Source organism: Dendropsophus ebraccatus, chromosome 2, assembly GCF_027789765.1.
Source record: "Dendropsophus ebraccatus isolate aDenEbr1 chromosome 2, aDenEbr1.pat, whole genome shotgun sequence".
NCBI lineage: Eukaryota > Metazoa > Chordata > Amphibia > Anura > Hylidae > Dendropsophus > Dendropsophus ebraccatus.
The window spans coordinates 2,411,503-2,428,749 of NC_091455.1; the positions used below are offsets into that span (position 1 = coordinate 2,411,503).

The 17,247-nt window shown below is 53.4% G+C and overlaps 1 protein-coding gene across 5 annotated transcripts in view; it reads right to left on the bottom strand.

Moving 5' to 3' along the window:
- Window positions 1-17,247, bottom strand: part of TONSL (tonsoku like, DNA repair protein) — a 41,565-nt gene that overhangs the window by 11,367 nt on the left and 12,951 nt on the right. For 4 of the 5 annotated variants that reach the window (XM_069956874.1, XM_069956871.1, XM_069956873.1 and 1 more), the window contains exons 11-18: window positions 16,737-16,914; window positions 15,965-16,023; window positions 15,794-15,883; window positions 15,648-15,720; window positions 14,209-14,372; window positions 14,017-14,140; window positions 11,989-12,836; window positions 11,492-11,586 (exon numbers count right to left, since the gene is read on the bottom strand). In XM_069956874.1, coding sequence (XP_069812975.1) covers window positions 11,492-11,586; window positions 11,989-12,836; window positions 14,017-14,140; window positions 14,209-14,372; window positions 15,648-15,720; window positions 15,794-15,883; window positions 15,965-16,023; window positions 16,737-16,914 — 1,631 coding nt within the window. The remainder of the gene's footprint in view (window positions 1-11,491; window positions 11,587-11,988; window positions 12,837-14,016; window positions 14,141-14,208; window positions 14,373-15,647; window positions 15,721-15,793; window positions 15,884-15,964; window positions 16,024-16,736; window positions 16,915-17,247) is intronic. The other variant, XM_069956872.1, reaches the window with a different exon arrangement.

The window sequence follows — 17,247 nt, forward strand, 5'->3', positions numbered from 1 at the left end:
GGCCGCCAGCCTTCATGAACCCATCCCGGGCCGCCAGCCTTTATGTACCCAGCCTCAGCCTAAGGTGGCCAAACTGTCTCATGTCCAGGAGTTGGCTGAGGATGACGAGGAACGCTGTGTGGTGTCGCATGATGAGGAGGAGCCTGGAACGTTGGCGGGCTTTAACCGGAGGAAGAGGGCAGGCAGCCCACATCGATGGACAGGACATCGGGACTGAGGGTTCCAGCCTGCGCAAGGAGCCACTGAAGCGGCTGAAGAAACAGCGACACATTCCCTCCCACCGGGACGCCGGGCAAAGGAAGAGGAGTGCAGTCACCGAGAAGAGTGGCGAGTCACTCAGTGTCCTCCCTGGTCTTCCACCGGAATGTTCTGTCCTGTTGCAGGAAGGTAACGTGAGGTCTGGTGTGGCTGCGTTTTTCTCGTTGCTGCCGCTGGTGATTCCGCTGTTGCTCCGGAGGTGAGCAGGGTTAAAGTGGCTCTGCAGAATGCCTGGGTTACTCCTCCTGCCGTGAGGGAGATGCTGCCGGTGTGAGATCTTGTTAGTGATGCTGCCTCTACGGTGCCCTCTGGGGGTGTACCGGTTAATGACTCTGGGGCTCTGGCGACATCTAGTGGGGTGATTGTGAATAGATCCGCAGTGCCTGAAGTGTCTTAGAGGCCTGGTCAGGTAAGGTTCCCCCTTGGGTTCCCACTTGCCGACTCAGTTGTGGCAGCGTAATTCCCTCAGAGGCTTTGGCCAAGGGCACCGATGCGGCTCCCAGAGCAGTTCCCTTGGTAGGATTCCTTGATGTGTTGTACATGAAAATTTGCGTTCAGTCAAAATGAATTTGTCTGTGGTTAGAGAGAAGGTGTGAGAGGAAGTTGTAGAAGGAGGGTTGAAGGCCGTTTTCCTAGTCTCCATTCCAAAACTTCAGAGTTTGCCCTTTAAGACTAATGCCGAAAACGGAACCTAATTCCTGGAGACGTATCCATCACAAGGTGGTTCGCTAAATGATGATGTGGTCAAGACTTATTTCTGTGTCATTCAGCTCCTTTGAGGACGCTGTGGAGTTGACTGCAGGCAGGGGGCGGGGTTTTTGTTTCTGCGTTATTCAGCTCCTTTGAGAACGCTGTGGAGTTGACTGCAGGCAGGGGGCGGGGTTTTTGTTTTTGTGTCATTCAGCTTCTTTGAGGAAGCTGTGGAGTTGACTGCAGGCAGGGGGCGGGGTTTTTGTTTCTGTGTCATTCAGCTCCTTTGAGAACACTGTGGAGTTGACTGCAGGCAGGGGGCGGGGTTTTTGTTTTTGTGTCATTCAGCTTCTTTGAGGAAGCTGTGGAGTTGACTGCAGGCAGGGGGCGGGGTTTTTGTTTCTGCGTTATTCAGCTCCTTTGAGAACGCTGTGGAGTTGACTGCAGGCAGGGGGCGGGGTTTTTGTTTGTGTCATTCAGCTCCTTTGAGAACACTGTGGAGTTGACTGCAGGCAGGGGGCGGGGTTTTTGTTTCTGTGTCATTCAGCTTCTTTGAGGAAGCTGTGGAGTTGACTGCAGGCAGGGGGCGGGGTTTTTGTTTGTGTCATTCAGCTCCTTTGAGAACACTGTGGAGTTGACTGCAGGCAGGGGGCGGGGTTTTTGTTTCTGCGTTATTCAGCTCCTTTGAGAACGCTGTGGAGTTGACTGCAGGCAGGGGGCGGGGTTTCTTGTTTCTGTGTCATTCAGCTCCTTTGAGCAAGCTGTGGAGTTGACTGCAGGCAGGGGCAGAGGACTCTTAGCTGACATTAAATCGGCCTTTAGATTTACTGGTTGGTGCAAGTGGTGTTTTTTTTTGTTCCTATTTTAAATCTTTTTCTAGTTTTCTGCAATAGGTTTTGAGTCAGAGTTGCCTGGTTGGGGCGATTATTTATCATTTCGATGATTTTTTGTTTATTGGTTTAGCAGCAGAGATGAGCGAACCTGGAGCATGCTGGAGTCCATCCGCACCCGAACGTTTGGCATGTGATTAGCGGTGGCTGCTGAAGTTGGATAAAGCCCTAAGGCTATGTGGAAATCATGGATATAGTCATTGGTTGTATCAATCTTTCCAGACAACCTTAGAGCTTTATCCAACTTCAGCAGCCCCAGCTAATCACATGCCGAAAATTCAGGTTCGGATGGACTCCAGCATGCTCCAGGTTCGCTCATCTCTATTCAGTAGGCTCTGTCTGGGTTTATGGCCATGTTTGATAGCTTTGGGGTCCCTGTCTCTCATGAGAAGACAGCGTTGCCTTCTATAGAATTTTTAGTGATTAGGACTGACACTTATTTATTGTATTTATTGTATGCTGCTGAAGAAAAAGGGACCCTAAGGAAGATGCAGCGCCTACTTGGCTATCTGATCTTTGCAACCAGGATAATTCCCATGGGACGTATATTTTCTTGGAGTATGTATCTGTCCATTGGGGGGAGGGGAGGGGGGGGGGGGCAATGGTCCTGGCTCTCGTATTAGATTGACTTCTGATTTGAAGGAGGATCCGTCGTTACAGCACAGATTTTCATTGGAATTCAATGGTTGTACTTTCTTCCAGGAGGAGTTTATGGAGTCTGGGGCTTTAGGCCTTTTTAAGGACGCAGCTGGGTCCACTGGTTTTGGGGCCTTCTGGAACGGGCGTTGGTGTGAGTCGGTGTGGGATCGCTCTTGGTCTGATAGGGGTCTTCTTACTAATATTGTGTGGTTAGAACTTTTTCCGGTGGTTGTAGCTATGACTATATGGGGCGAGTTTCATGAATAAAAGGATTTTTGCACAGATAACCAGGGTGTGATGTATGCTGCTCATTTTTTGTCATCCCCTTTGATCCCTGTGATAAAGCTGATGCGCCATTTGGTTTTGCTTTCGGTACAATATTTGGTTGAAGGCGAAGTTTATACCTGGCAGAGTTCACGTAATTGCTGACTCTTTTAGGCTCTTAGAAGAAAAAGTTCTTCCACTTGGTGCCGGACACAGACAAAGAAGGAGGGACTTGTCCTCCGGGTCTGTGGGACATGGTTTTCACTTACGTGGCAATTACTTGCGTAATTCTGTGGCTCAGACTACGTGGAAGTGTTATGTCGTCTTGGGATTTGTTGTGTCAGTTTATTTGGTGTGTTCAGAGTCCGTCTGCCGATATTGTGGTGGCCTTGTCTTTTTTAGTATTGTTGATTAATAGAGGTCGGTCGTATTCTCATGTTCATAATAGTCTGTGGTGTTTCTTTTTTCAGAAGTGGCTGGTTCCCTCCCCTCTCTGTTCCAGATTAAACAGGTGCGGAAAGGTTTTGGAATAAATAGGCCGATCGAGGCCTCCTGTCACCTTGTGTTTGAACCGCTGGACGTTGTTTTTTGGTTTGTTCCTCTGTTTATGAGATCCACGTATTTCAGACTGCTTTTATCTTAGCCTTTTTCCATGAGTTGGTGGCTTGTAATAAGTCTGTTTCACCGTTGGTTTTTCAGGATGTGCAGGATGTGATTGATTTGGATAGATTAGTTATTGGCATTCAGCGGTCTAAGACTGACAGGTTGGATAGGGGTGTTCCGGTGTGTCTTGTGAGTCTGCCTGGTTCAGTGGCTTGTCCGGTTTCTGCCATCAGGCAACATCTAGCCTCAAAGCCACAGTTCTTGTTTAGTTCATCATGATCATGTGTCTTTGTGACAGAAGTTTCAATTTGTTTCTGGCTCTATATTTGTCCTCATTTGTGTCTTTTCTTTCAGGTCGTCCTCCGGTCCTCCTCGTTTGGCAGCTTGGTCACTCTTTTGTCTATTGGGCAAACGTTTGAGCTTTGTCCAGGGTATACGGCGTAATTTGTGTTTGATGGATGTGGTTGTTCACTGGACAGGCGTGAGGGATTGGAAATGGCGTGAGGGATTGGAAATGGCGTCAGATCATTGATGTGGTGGAGGAATCGCCACGGTGTCGGTGGGGGAATGTTCGGCCTACGGGTTGAGACGTATTAGTCTTACCAGTAAGACTGTTTCTCCAAACCTTCACGACGGCACCACAGGAGTTAACTCATGACCTGGACAGGAAAAGCACATACACAAGAGGTTAAAAGCCCCTCCCATTCCGACAAGCACCAGTGCATGATTACAAAAACACAAGCACCACGTGAGAATAAAAATATATATGATATAGGGAGGGATGCTGGTGCCGTCGTGAAGGTTCGGAGAAACCGTCTTACCGGTAAGATTAATACATCTTTCTCTCCTCACCTTCACAACGGCACCACAGAAGTAATGCCCACAATTACCTCTAGGGTGGGACTACCGCTTGGAGGACTTCCTGCCAAAGGCCAGGTCCTCGTTGCATTTGAGCTGCAGTCGGTAATGTCTTGTAAATGTATGAGGGGTAGACCAGGTCGCCGCTCTGCATATTTGCTCGATAGAGGCGCATGCTCTTTCCGTCCACGTAGAAGCAGTAGTAGAGTGGGCTTTAATCAAGGTAAGTGACATTTGTTTACGGGCTTCAAATTTAGTAGTTTCTTGATTTCTTCAAAAATCCTTTTTTTTTTCTTTTTGTCTTTTGCTCTAGCAATTTCCATCTGGTACATACGTAGGTAACACTTAACCTGATCCACAACATCTTCTGGAGCGGGCATCTGTGGTACCAACCATCTCACCAATAAACATCGTTTGGCTACCAGGACAAACACATGGATAAGCAATGTCATCTTACCATCTTCTGGAGGGATATGCAAGAAGAAAAAGGAAGGATCCAAGGGAATAGATATGCAAAGTTTGTTCAGAATAAGGTCTTTCAACTTGACCCAGAAATGTCTGGTAAGTGGGCATGAGACTAAACCATGTAAAAAGTCTGTCCCTTTTTCATTACAGTTTGGGAAGGCCTTGATTCGGTCTGGGTGTTCAGGTGTCTTAGGAAAGGTGAAGCCATATGTGGCATGATGAATTATCTTAACCTGGGTCTCCCTCTAAGTCTTGCTCACCACCGCCTTGCGGACAGAAGCCCACCCATCAAGGATAGCTTTAGTAAGATCATCCTTCTGCAATTTAGATTCCCAGTACTTAAAAATTCCTTGGGCGAAGTTTTGTGAAGTCCCCCTTCGGAGAGCCCAGTATATATAGGATAATGAATGTATGGGGTTCTCTGATCGCAATAGGTCTTCTACAACATCTGACTGACTGAGGGTTTTCACTAGGCATGGTCCAAAACTGCAGAGGTTCGGGCTCGTATGAACCCGAACGCTCGGCATCAGATTCCCGCTGTCTGCCTGCTCCATGCAGCGGGTGGATACAGCGGGAGGACCGCCTGGAAAACTGGGATACAGCCTATAGCTATGGCTGTATCCCAGTTTTCCAGGCGGTCCTCCCGCTATATCCACCCTCTCCACGGAGCGGGCAAACTCAGTTTGGACCATCCCTAGTTTTCACATCCTGTAGACGTGTGGGTAAAAAAGCCATGAGTTGGTTATATAGGATAAAGTGACCCTGCCGCACACCATAAGTCTCACTCAATTCAGCAAAGGTTGCATATCTATGATCCGTTGGGTGTAATAACTGTTGCACTGTAACTATTCCTTCATCCCTCCAGAAGGGAAAGAATTTGTTTAAAACCCCTCCCTTGAGTTCAGGGTGCATCCATAGCGGCATTCGCCTCCCAATCAGGAAGGGAAGCTTTAGTCTTTTCAAGACTGCTTTCCAGGCCATTATGCTGTCCCTTAGGAGGACACTTTGTTTGATCTGCTTCGGAATCACCGAAAACTTGGTATATAAAAGTGCTTGTAGCGACCATGGAGCAGCCATGGCAGCTTCCAACCGTACATTGGAGTACGCACCTTTCCCCCCTCATCCAGTCAAAACCATGCCGCAAAAGGCACGCTAAATTATATCTGCGGATATCCGGGAAGTTAAGGCCTCCCTGGTCCCAAAAGAGCATCAGTTTTTGTAAGGAGATGCGGGAACACTTTCCGTTCCATATGAATTTAATAAAAGCAGCGTTCATCCTAGTGATATCAGTATGGCACAGTAAAACTGGAATTGTCTGCATAGGATATAACATCCTGGAAACCGCCAGCATTTTAAGTAAATGGCAGAATTGGTGTAAACGAGCGAAAGACAAAGGCGAAATCGTTATACTATCGTTCAAAATTGTTTTATCAGCAAGTCGAAAAAAAGTCGTTGGTCTTTGAAAGATAAGTCGCTAATCGGTTTGTAAAATTTAAAATCTTTCAGTCGTTTGTAAAAAGGTTTAAAATAAGTAGGTGTGTTGTATGGTCATGATCACCCCGGCGAACGTTTTAAACGACCATTTAACGACCGCAAAATAATCATTACACTACATATATCGTTCATGTTATGTGTTATCGTTCTCTAAAAAAAAAATCGTGTGATAGTTAATAAACGTGGTTGGAGCGAGTTTATGAACGATAATCGTTTCGTGGAATAGGGCTATAAAGCCGGTGATAGGGGTTCCATGGCTAAATTAAATAGAAGGGGACAATAGGGAGCACCCCTGCCTAGTGCCTTTCTCTAGCTGGAATAATTGGGAAAGAAATCCCGGTGTGCTGATTCTTGCTGAATGGGACGTATAGAGGACCTTAAGATATGAAGGCGCCATTGAAGCCCTTTTTGTCCATCACAGCCCACACCCACTCCCACCGCACATTATCAAAAGCCTTTTCAGCATCAATCGAGAGAATGGCGGGGGAGGAGTGTGAGCCAGGACAGAGATGGACCTCGTCCAGTACCCTGCCGATCGTCCCTGGACAAACCCAACTTGGTCCACGGAAATCAGATTGGGGAGCAACAAAGCCAGCCTGTCAGCCATAATTTTAGAACATATCTTTAGATCTATATTGATCAGGGATATTGATCTATATCCCCCCGGGGACGTTAGATCTTTACCGGGCTTAGGAAGGACTTTAATATAGGCCGTGTTCATGGCCTGGGAAATCAGATTGCCTTGGAGGAAGGTATTGTAAAGGGAGCGTAAGGTCGGGCTGACCTCTTCTACCAGTAGTTTAAAGAAATCCCCAGTATACCCGTCTGGGCCTGGGGCTTTCTGCGGTTTAAGAGCCTTAATCTCTTTACACACCTCTTCCAGAGAGATTTTTGCATTAAGCATTGCCCTATGTTCGTCAGATAGTACTGGTAACCCTGAGATTGTCAGCCAATCCCTCTTCGGTCTATTCGGCTCTGGCGCCTCAGAGTAGAGGGTTTGGTAGAAATCTTTCAGAATTGCGCTAATCCTGGTTGGACGCTGATGCGTGTTCCCTGCCCTGTCTTTCAGTGCCTGGATATGATGCTCCGATAGTTTCTCCTATTACTTACTCGGTTTTATCTTCTATGTTGTATCATTGTTTTTTCTTTACATATGAGTGGTAACTAATGCATAGATCTCTTGGCGGGAGTGTTTTCCGCTGTTGTGACGGATATTTGTAAAATGTTTTTGGTTAAAAATCAATAAAAAAGGATATAAAAAAAAAAAACGTTATTTCAAATACAAATCATTATTTCTAACCTTGTCAATGTCTTGACTCTATTTTCTATTCATTTCACAACGTACGGTGGTGAAGAAGTGCGACTTTTCATAGAAAACACTAAATTGTTTGGGTGACCCCAAACTTTTGAACGGTAGTGTATGTGGGAAAGAAGAGTGGGTAAATTCGCGGTTGTCAGGATTGACTAGTCTCCATACGTCAGTGACCTCCACCGATGATGCCCATTTTGGAAGAGTGGAGTCACTGTGTCTGGGTAAAATTGGTGCAGGACCACTGGATTTTCTATCACCGCATTACAGTCCCCCCCCCCCCCCCTATAATTTTGTGAATCACCGTCTCTTGTAATAAGTCTGATAGTGAGGAGAAAAAGCGTGTGTTGGAGTCAGAGGGAACATAGACATTAACTAGAAGCAATTCATCCAGTGGTGTTTTGAGGTGTACTTTACAAATGTGACCATCACAATCCGACCAGGGTTTACATACCTCATGCCCAAACAATTTGTGGATAAGGATCAGTACCCCGGCTTTGCGGTCAACCGCAGGAGATCCATACACTTCTCCCACCCAGCTCTTCTTCATTCTGAAGAAATCCTCTGCTGCCAGATGTGTTTCTTGAAGGAACACAATGTCAGGAGAGAATTTTTTCAGATGACGCAACACCATGTGACGTTTGTGCGGGGATCTGAGACCCTTGACGTTCTATGTGAGTAGTCTAACCATAATCAGAGAGAAAGTGTTAATCAGAGACACAATAGCATTCCCCCCCCCCCCTGGACGTGAGCACCCCTCCCTCACCCTCCTATACACACACCCCACAAACAAACGGTATAAGGAAAAACACGCAATATCAAGGATATCCTAATCCATGCCAATGGACCATCCAGGTGATGTCTAAACATGGTAATTCCAGCAAGGAGGGAATGATTTTCTCGCACAAATGCAACAAGTCTCTTTGCCTCACAGATTCAGACTATATGGAGGTTGTTCCTCCTGGAACGGTTCTCTAAATCTTCCACCTTTTCCCATAGTTGTCAGCTTCCACAGAAGATATGCGTATCTGCATGCTGTCCTCTGTCTCCGCCAGGCGCTGGATCCTATCCTCAGCTGCAGTCAGTCTTCCTCCCTGTGCTTTGACCTCTGCCTGAACCTGGCTCAGCGTGCGGGTCACTGCTGCGATTATAGATTCCTGCAGACCTGAGGTTATTCTTTTCGCCACCTCAGCTGCGAGGGAGACAATCAATGGAGAAGGTCTCACCTTCATCTTCCCCTCCTGAACAGTCCTTCTCAGAGCGGTCCGGGGAGGCCACCCTGGAGGAAGCAGGTGAGGGCGCCATGTTGTTATCCCCGCTCTCAGTTTTCCGGGACTTGCCACGGCCTTTTGGCTTGTGTCCCACCGTTCCCTTCTTCAGGTAACGGTCCATCCCAATGTCCAGATGCAGGGGGAGTCTATTGGGGGTCCCCAGTGAAGCTTGCAGGTGTGCGAGGTTGCGGTATCGGGATTGCACGCCGGAGCGGAGGTGGAGCATGTCTCTACCTCATGGCGCCGAGAGCAGCTTGGAGCTACATAACTTGGATTGTCAGCTACAGATACAGAAGGAACAGCCTGTGAGGGAGGAGGAGGTGGGGGAGCAACAACAGGAGCAGCAGCTGCTGCTGGTTAATGCTGTGTTTACACAGAACGATTATCGTGCGAATTTGCACGATAATGATCAAATTCAAATTATAATCGTACGTGTAAACGCAGCGAACGATCAAGCGACGAGCGAGAAATCATTCATTTTGATCTCTGAACATGTTCTCAAATCGTCGTTGGTCGTTTGCAAAAAATTCGCAGATCGTTCCGTGTAAACAGTCGTTCACTGATTTAACCTATGTGTGAGATAGGATTAAGCGATTGCGCCGTACGATATATCGTTTCATCTAAACGCTGATCGTTATAAAAAAAAATCGTTACTTCCAAATCGTTAATCGTATGATCGGGTGAATTATCTCTCCGTGTAAACGCAGCATTAGAAGCTGCAATTTCATCCTTAATGAGCTCACAACTACCCGCCAGAAAGGATGATCTGTCTTCCTTTATAAAGTCATTCACACAATTTGTACGTATATTCTTCATGTAAGATGATGATAAACGAGTGTTACTGATTATGCATTTCCTCGAAGGAGGAGGGGGAGGTTTGGCTTTTTCTTTCTCCTTCTGGGCAGGATCTTTATCCTAAGCTATTAGTGTCATGGCAAGGGCAAATCAAGGCCTGAGAGCTACAACCTGAGAGCCAACAGCAAATAGATGCAAATACCCCAGTGTAGCAGACAAAGGTTGGTACACTTGTCGCCGCAAAGGATCCGTCCATGTTCAGACCTCAGGATGGACGACCCGCTGGAGACAGCAGAGCTTTAAATACGTCGCCTGGCATTTTCGGCTTCCAGGAACGTCACTTCCGGCGCGACGTTGGGGCGCTATACAGCCGCGCCGATTAGGCCCAAAGCCCCACCTTCGGCGTGAACCGGAAGTAGGCCCCACTACTACTGATCTGCACCGGAAGCTAGGCCCAAAGCCCCAGTTTGGGCAGAACGCAGGCAAAGCCGCACATCCACTAGGCCCCAAGCCTCACTTCCGGTGGATGATCGGGAGATACCTGCATGTCTCATCGCCGAAACGGATGTGCAAAGCGGGCCTGTTCCACCCCGGTCTAGGACCACCAGCAGGAAGGGGGAGCACCGGATCTGGTATGGGGTAAGAGAATCTTCTATGGGGGGGGGGGGGGGGGGGAGGGATCTCCTCACCTTCACGATTCCCCACCTCTCGTGCCTGCCCTCCAGGGGACAGGAAAAGCACTGGTGCCAGTGGGAAGGGGAGGGGCTTTTAACCTCTCGTCTATGTGCTTTTCCTGTCCAGGGCATGAGAACTCCTGTGGTGCCGTCATGAAGGTGAGGAGAGAAAATGGGTTTTATTTAATAAGTTATTACTTTTTATTAAAGATAAAATGGTGTCATTTCTGGTGACCTCAAAATAAAAGCAACGTGGCCATTTTATCCCACAACTAAAGTCTCTTGGTCTCATTTCAGTTAGTTGTTAAGAGGTTTTCTATGTAACGGCCCCGCAGCCGTGTCCCGACACACTGTAACGGCCCCGCAGCCGTGTCCCGACACACTGTAACGGCCCCGCAGCCCTGTCCCGACACACTGTAACGGCCCCGCAGCCCTGTCCCGACACACTGTAACGGCCCCGCAGCCCTGTCCCGACACACTGTAACGGCCCCGCAGCCCTGTCCCGACACACTGTAACGGCCCCGCAGCCCTGTCCCGACACACTGTAACGGCCCCGCAGCCCTGTCCCGACACACTGTAACGGCCCCGCAGCCCTGTCCCGACACACTGTAACGGCCCCGCAGCCCTGTCCCGACACACTGTAACGGCCCCGCAGCCCTGTCCCGACACACTGTAACGGCCCCGCAGCCCTGTCCCGACACACTGTAACGGCCCCGCAGCCCTGTCCCGACACACTGTAACGGCCCCGCAGCCCTGTCCAGACACACTGTAACGGCCCCGCAGCCCTGTCCAGACACACTGTAACGGCCCCGCAGCCCTGTCCCGACACACTGTAACGGCCCCGCAGCCCTGTCCAGACACACTGTAACGGCCCCGCAGCCCTGTCCCGACACACTGTAACGGCCCCGCAGCCCTGTCCCGACACACTGTAACGGCCCCGCAGCCCTGTCCCGACACACTGTAACGGCCCCGCAGCCCTGTCCCGACACACTGTAACGGCCCCGCAGCCCTGTCCCGACACACTGTAACGGCCCCGCAGCCCTGTCCCGACACACTGTAACGGCCCCGCAGCCCTGTCCCGACACGCTGTAACGGCCCCGCAGCCCTGTCCTGACACACTGTAACGGCCCCGCAGCCCTGTCCTGACACACTGTAACGGCCCCGCAGCCCTGTCCTGACACGCTGTAACGGCCCCGCAGCTCATCGGCTCGTTTTCATTTACTGACAGTAAATACTGACAGAAATATTGAAGAGACTGAAAGATGTGAAGATGTCACCTACCTGTGTGGGATCGGGATGAGGAAGACGTTGTCCTGAACTCTGACCCTCACTCTGATTGGTGGAGGCAAAGGGGGGGTCACACTCGCCGAGGGGGCCTGCAAGGACAAGAGCGTCAGATCACAGGGTCAGTCTCAAACAAATATTGAAGCAGCACCAGTGATACAATATGTGGGTCAGAGTGCTTGTCTTACCGGACCGGACCTAGGTCCGTGTTAGGATATCCAAAAAATGTAGAGGAGACAGCACATCCAAAAAGAATCTTCACTTTTAATCACACAAGTGCAACGTTTCGGCTTAACACCTGCTTGAGAAAGGCTGGTGTTATAGCCGAAACGTTGCACTTGTGTGATTAAAAGTGAAGATTCTTTTTGGATGTGCTGTCTCCTCTACATTTTTTAGATCACAGGGTCATACATCATCTGATGGGGGATATCAGGGCGGGAGCACTGCCACTCACCAGAGGAGGAGACACCACCCCCTCCCCAACCCTGACCCACCTGAGTGATGACGGGAGAAGCAACGTCCCCGCTGTCCATGCTTGTGTTGAGTGATCCGATGCTATCTGCTATGCGGGGGATGGGGAGGTTATTCTGCCCGCCGCTCTTTGTGCGCCCCACCACGGACCGGTCTACAATCTGCGTCAGCTTGGTCTGTCGGGAGCGTTTGCGGAACAGAGTGCGAGGAACCGTCTTCTCCCTCCAAGGCGGCGCTTCTTCCTCCTCCCCCTCGCTATACTCCTCTATCTCCTCCACCTCCAGGCTGTCTGGGGACCTGCGGCTCCTCTTCCTGGAGCGAGACTCCACCATTAGGTCATCCTCCAGCCAATCGTCGCCGAGGTAGTCCTCCGGAGGCACCAGGGCCCATGTGGGTGCCGGCTCCTCGGGGCTCATCTCTGCTTGGGCCAGGCTCTGGCTCAGCAGACGGGATTTGGCGCTGCCCAGCCCTTGTATAGCTTTCTGATAGGCTTCTCTGCCGCCCTCTGAGAGCCTTGGAGGATTGGGCCCCGCAGATTTCTCCCTGGCGGCGTCAGAATCGGGGGACGAGCGTGGCGCTCCCAGACGTGGCCTCTTCTTTACAGGTTTGAGAGGGGTGAGGAGCTGCTCGGGCTCATCTATGCCCGGATCCTCCCTGGGGATCTGGGTGCTGGACCGGAGCGAGGAGTAATGCTTTATCGGGAAATCCTCATCTTCCGGGCTGGACAGTGGCGGGGGCCGACCTCTTGGGTGAACGCTGTCCTCCCGCGGCTTCCTAGAAGTGTAAGAGGGGCTGAGTGGCTCAGAGCCCTCCGCATCAAACAGCTCACTGTCCTGGAGCTCCGGAGCGGGCCGAGGAGTGGAGGAGACTGCTGTAAGGAACACGGAGAGAGCGGTCAGAAGAGGGCGCTGTGTACAGGGCGAGAGCAGACATCGCAGGATTATTCTTCTTCTTCATCATCAATCATCATCATCATCATCGCGGACACCACCTACATCATCATCATCTCCATCCTGCCCGGAAGACATTACCTACATCATCATCATCAACATCATCTCCATCCTGCCCGGACAACACCACCTACATCCTGCCTGGATGACACCATCTATATCATCATCTCCATCCTGCCCGAACGACATCATCTACATCAGGGGTACTCAACAACCTTTAGTGAAGCTCCACTTACCGGGGTCTATTGTCAGGTGAAGGTCCGAGCTGAACATCAGTAGGAAACGGGTTTTGTTACTTTTCACAAACGTTGTTGAACTATTTACATACAGAATTGCTGCTTATTAGCGGGAAAACTGGCATTTTCTCTGTCTCACACAGGGGGTGACTGCCCCCTGTAGTATATAGCCCCCCCTGTGCGCTCCCCCCTGTAGTATATAGCCCCCTGTGCGCTCCCCCTGTAGTATATAGCCCCCCTGTGCGCTCCCCCCTGTAGTATATAGCCCCCCCTGTGCGCTCCCCCCTGTAGTATATAGCCCCCTGTGCGCTCCCCCTGTAGTATATAGCCCCCCTGTGCGCTCCCCCCTGTAGTATATAGCCCCCCCTGTGCGCTCCCCCTGTAGTATATAGCCCCCCTGTGCGCTCCCCCTGTAGTATATAGCCCCCCTGTGCGCTCCTCCCCCTGTAGTATATAGCCCCCCCTGTTCGCTCCCCCCTGTAGTATATAGCCAATGGCTCCCTCTCTGTCAGTACTGCTGCATGGTAACTATGAGCGCTCGTTACGAGTATAGTATACAGGTATACTGAGCTGCAGCAGGGCTTCGGGCAGCTGGCCTCTAGTCCGCCAGTTTAGGACCCCTAATCATCTCCATCCTGCCCGGACCACACCATCCACAGTCACCGACGTCGTCTCCATCCTGCCCGAACGACACCATCCACATCACTATCATCTCCATCCTGCCCAGACGACACCATCCACATCATCATCATCTCCATCCTGCCAGGACGACACCATCTACATCACCAACCATCATCCACATCCTGCCCGGACGGTCTCTCTGCAGGGAGGGGGCAGGTTATGGTCGTGCCCCTCAGGCTCTTACCCCTCCCCTCCAGGGCGTCCCGCAGCATCTTCTCGGTCTCCTTACAGTCCCTCCGCGTGTCCTGGTCCAGGTGCTTCCCGTACATGTGTATCCATTCCTGCAGGCTGCCGAGCGGCGTGGCTCCCTGCGGGGAGAGCGGCCATCAGTACAGGCTGACAAGAAGGGCCCCACTACGGCCGCAGGGACACCCACCTTGGTTGTCTTCTGGGTGACAGACGCCCCTTTCTGTATCAGCAGCTGAGCCACATGAAAGTTCCCACTGGACAGAGCATCATGGAGCGGGGTAATGCCCTCACATAACGGACCCCCAGGATCATTGATGTTTGCACCGCGCTCTAGCAGCAGCTGGACAATGTCTGGAGAGAAACCAGAGGGAAATGAGGAGGCCCGAGGGGGGTGCTGGCAGATCACAGAGAGGGGGGACAAGGAGGTCCGAGGGGGGGTGCTGGCAGATCACAGAGAGGGGGGACAAGGAGGCTGGAGGGGAAGGGGGGGGGGACGAGGAGGTCCGAGGGGGGGTGCTGGCAGATCACAGAGAGGGGGGACAAGGAGGCCCGAGGGGGGGTGCTGGCAGATCACAGAGAGGGGGGACAAGGAGGTCCGAGGGGGGGTGCTGGCAGATCACAGAGAGGGGGGACAAGGAGGTCCGAGGGGGGGTGCTGGCAGATCACAGAGAGGGGGGACAAGGAGGTCCGAGGGGGGGTGCTGGCAGATCACAGAGAAGGGGGACAAAGAGGTCCGAGGGGGGGTGCTGGCAGATCACAGAGAAGGGGGACAAAGAGGTCCGAGGGGGGGTGCTGGCAGATCACAGAGAGGGGGGACGAGGAGGTCCGAGGGGGGGTGCTGGCAGATCACAGAGAAGGGGGACAAAGAGGTCCGAGGGGGGGTGCTGGCAGATCACAGAGAGGGGGGACGAGGAGGTCCAAGGGGGGGTGCTGGCAGATCACAGAGAAGGGGGACAAGGAGGTCCGAGGGGGGGTGCTGGCAGATCACAGAGAGGGGGGACAAGGAGGCTGGAGGGGAAGGGGGGGGGACGAGGAGGTCCGAGGGGGGGTGCTGGCAGATCACAGAGAGGGGGGACAAGGAGGTCCGAGGGGGGGTGCTGGCAGATCACAGAGAGGGGGGACAAGGAGGCTGGAGGGGAAGGGGGGGGGGGACGAGGAGGCCCGAGGGGGGTGCTGGCAGATCACAGAGAGGGGGGACAAGGAGGCTGGAGGGGAAGGGGGGGGGGAAACGAGGAGGTCCGAGGGGGGTGCTGGCAGATCACAGAGAGGGGGGACAAGGAGGTCCGAGGGGGGTGCTGGCAGATCACAGAGAGGGGGGACAAGGAGGTCCGAGGGGGGTGCTGGCAGATCACAGAGAGGGGGGACAAGGAGGCTGGAGGGGAAGGGGGGGGGAAACGAGGAGGTCCGAGGGGGGTGCTGGCAGATCACAGAGAGGGGGGACAAGGAGGTTGGAGGGGGGGGACCAGAAGCCCCGAGGGGGGTGCTGGCAGATCACAGAGAGGGGGGACAAGGAGGCTGGAGGGGGGGGGGGGGGAGGGGGAGACCAGGAAACCGGAGGTCTGAGGAATAAAGGGGCCGGGAGGGTGCTGGCAGATCACATTAGAGAGGGGGGCCAGGCTGTCTCACCAAGATGTCCATGGTTGCAGGCCTCATGCAGGGGGGTCCACCCGCAGTAATCCCGGGGGTTCAGGGGGTGTCCCTGAAACACAGGAATGAATGGGTTAATGTTGGGGCTCCTCAGGGTGAAGAGTGGGGGTGCGGCCCAGCCTCACCTTCTCCAGCAGGCACTGCACCATCTTGCTGTTCCCTTCAATACAGGCGCGATGCAGAACCGTCTCGCCCTTCTCGTTGCGGCGATTCCACTAGTGAAGAACGGCCAGGATTAATGAGCGGGCAGGAGGTGGAGCTTCCCTACTCACCTGGTCCCAGGAGCTTGCACTCACCCGCATGGCCCTCCTCCTCCCTGGCACAGACTTCTCGTATCCCTCCAGGTCATCCTCCTCTGTAACAATCAGCAGGTGGATTCTGTAAGGATAATGTGCTGCGCCGGGGGCCAGTCGCTGCGGTCTGCGTCGGGGGCCAGTCGCTGCGGTCTGCGTCTGCGCCGGGGGCCAGTCGCTGCGGTCTGCGTCTGCGCCGGGGGCCAGTCGCTGCGGTCTGCGTGTGCCCCGGGGGCCAGTCGCTGCGGTCTGCGTGTGCCCCGGGGGCCAGTCGCTGCGGTCTGCGTGTGCCCCGGGGGCCAGTCGCTGAGGTCTGCGTCTGCGCCGGGGGCCAGTCGCTGAGGCCTGCGTCTGCGCCGGGGGCCAGTCGCTGAGGCCTGCGTCTGCGCCGGGGGCCAGTCGCTGAGGCCTGCGTCTGCGCCGGGGGCCAGTCGCTGAGGCCTGCGTCTGCGCCGGGGGCCAGTCGCTGAGGCCTGCGTCTGCGCCGGGGGCCAGTCGCTGAGGTCTGCGTCGGGGGCCAGTCGCTGAGGTCTGCGTCTGCGCCGGGGGCCAGTCGCTGAGGTCTGCGTCTGCGCCGGGGGCCAGTCGCTGCGGTCTGTGTCGGGGGCCAGTCGCTGCGGTCTGCGTCTGCGCCGGGGGCCAGTCGCTGCGGTCTGTGTCGGGGGCCAGTTGCTGCGGTCTGCGTCTGCGCCGGGGGCCAGTCGCTGCGGTCTGCGTCTGCGCCGGGGGCCAGTCGCTGCGGTCTGCGTCTGTGCCAGGGGGTGCCAGTACTTACCGCTCTCGGACAGCTCCAGCTCACTCTCCTGCAGGGGCTCACTATTCTCGGTCTCCTCGTCCTCACTGCTCTCCCCGCTGTCACCGCTGCACAGCTCCTGCAGCTCCGCCGCCGTCTCCTCATCTTCTGGAGCCCCCAACTTCTGCTGTGCGGCAAGGAGCTGGCGCAGGACTTTTCTCTGCAGATAAGACGCCGGTATTACAGAGGAGGAAAGGCCGATGACCAGTACTGTGCACCGAGCCGCCGCGTCCCCGGGGAGGAGGAGGGGGGGGGGGGGGGGGGGGGGGGGGGGAGATAAGCAGCCGGTATTACAGAGGAGGAAAGGCCGATGACCAGTACTGTGCACTGAGCCGCCGCGTCCCCGGGGAGGAGGAGGGGGGGGGGGGGGGGGGGGAAGATAAGCAGCCGGTATTACAGAGGAGGAAAGGCCGATGACCAGTACTGTGCACCGAGCCGCCGCGTCCCCGGGGAGGAGGAGGGGGGGAAGCAGCCGGTATTACAGAGGAGGAAA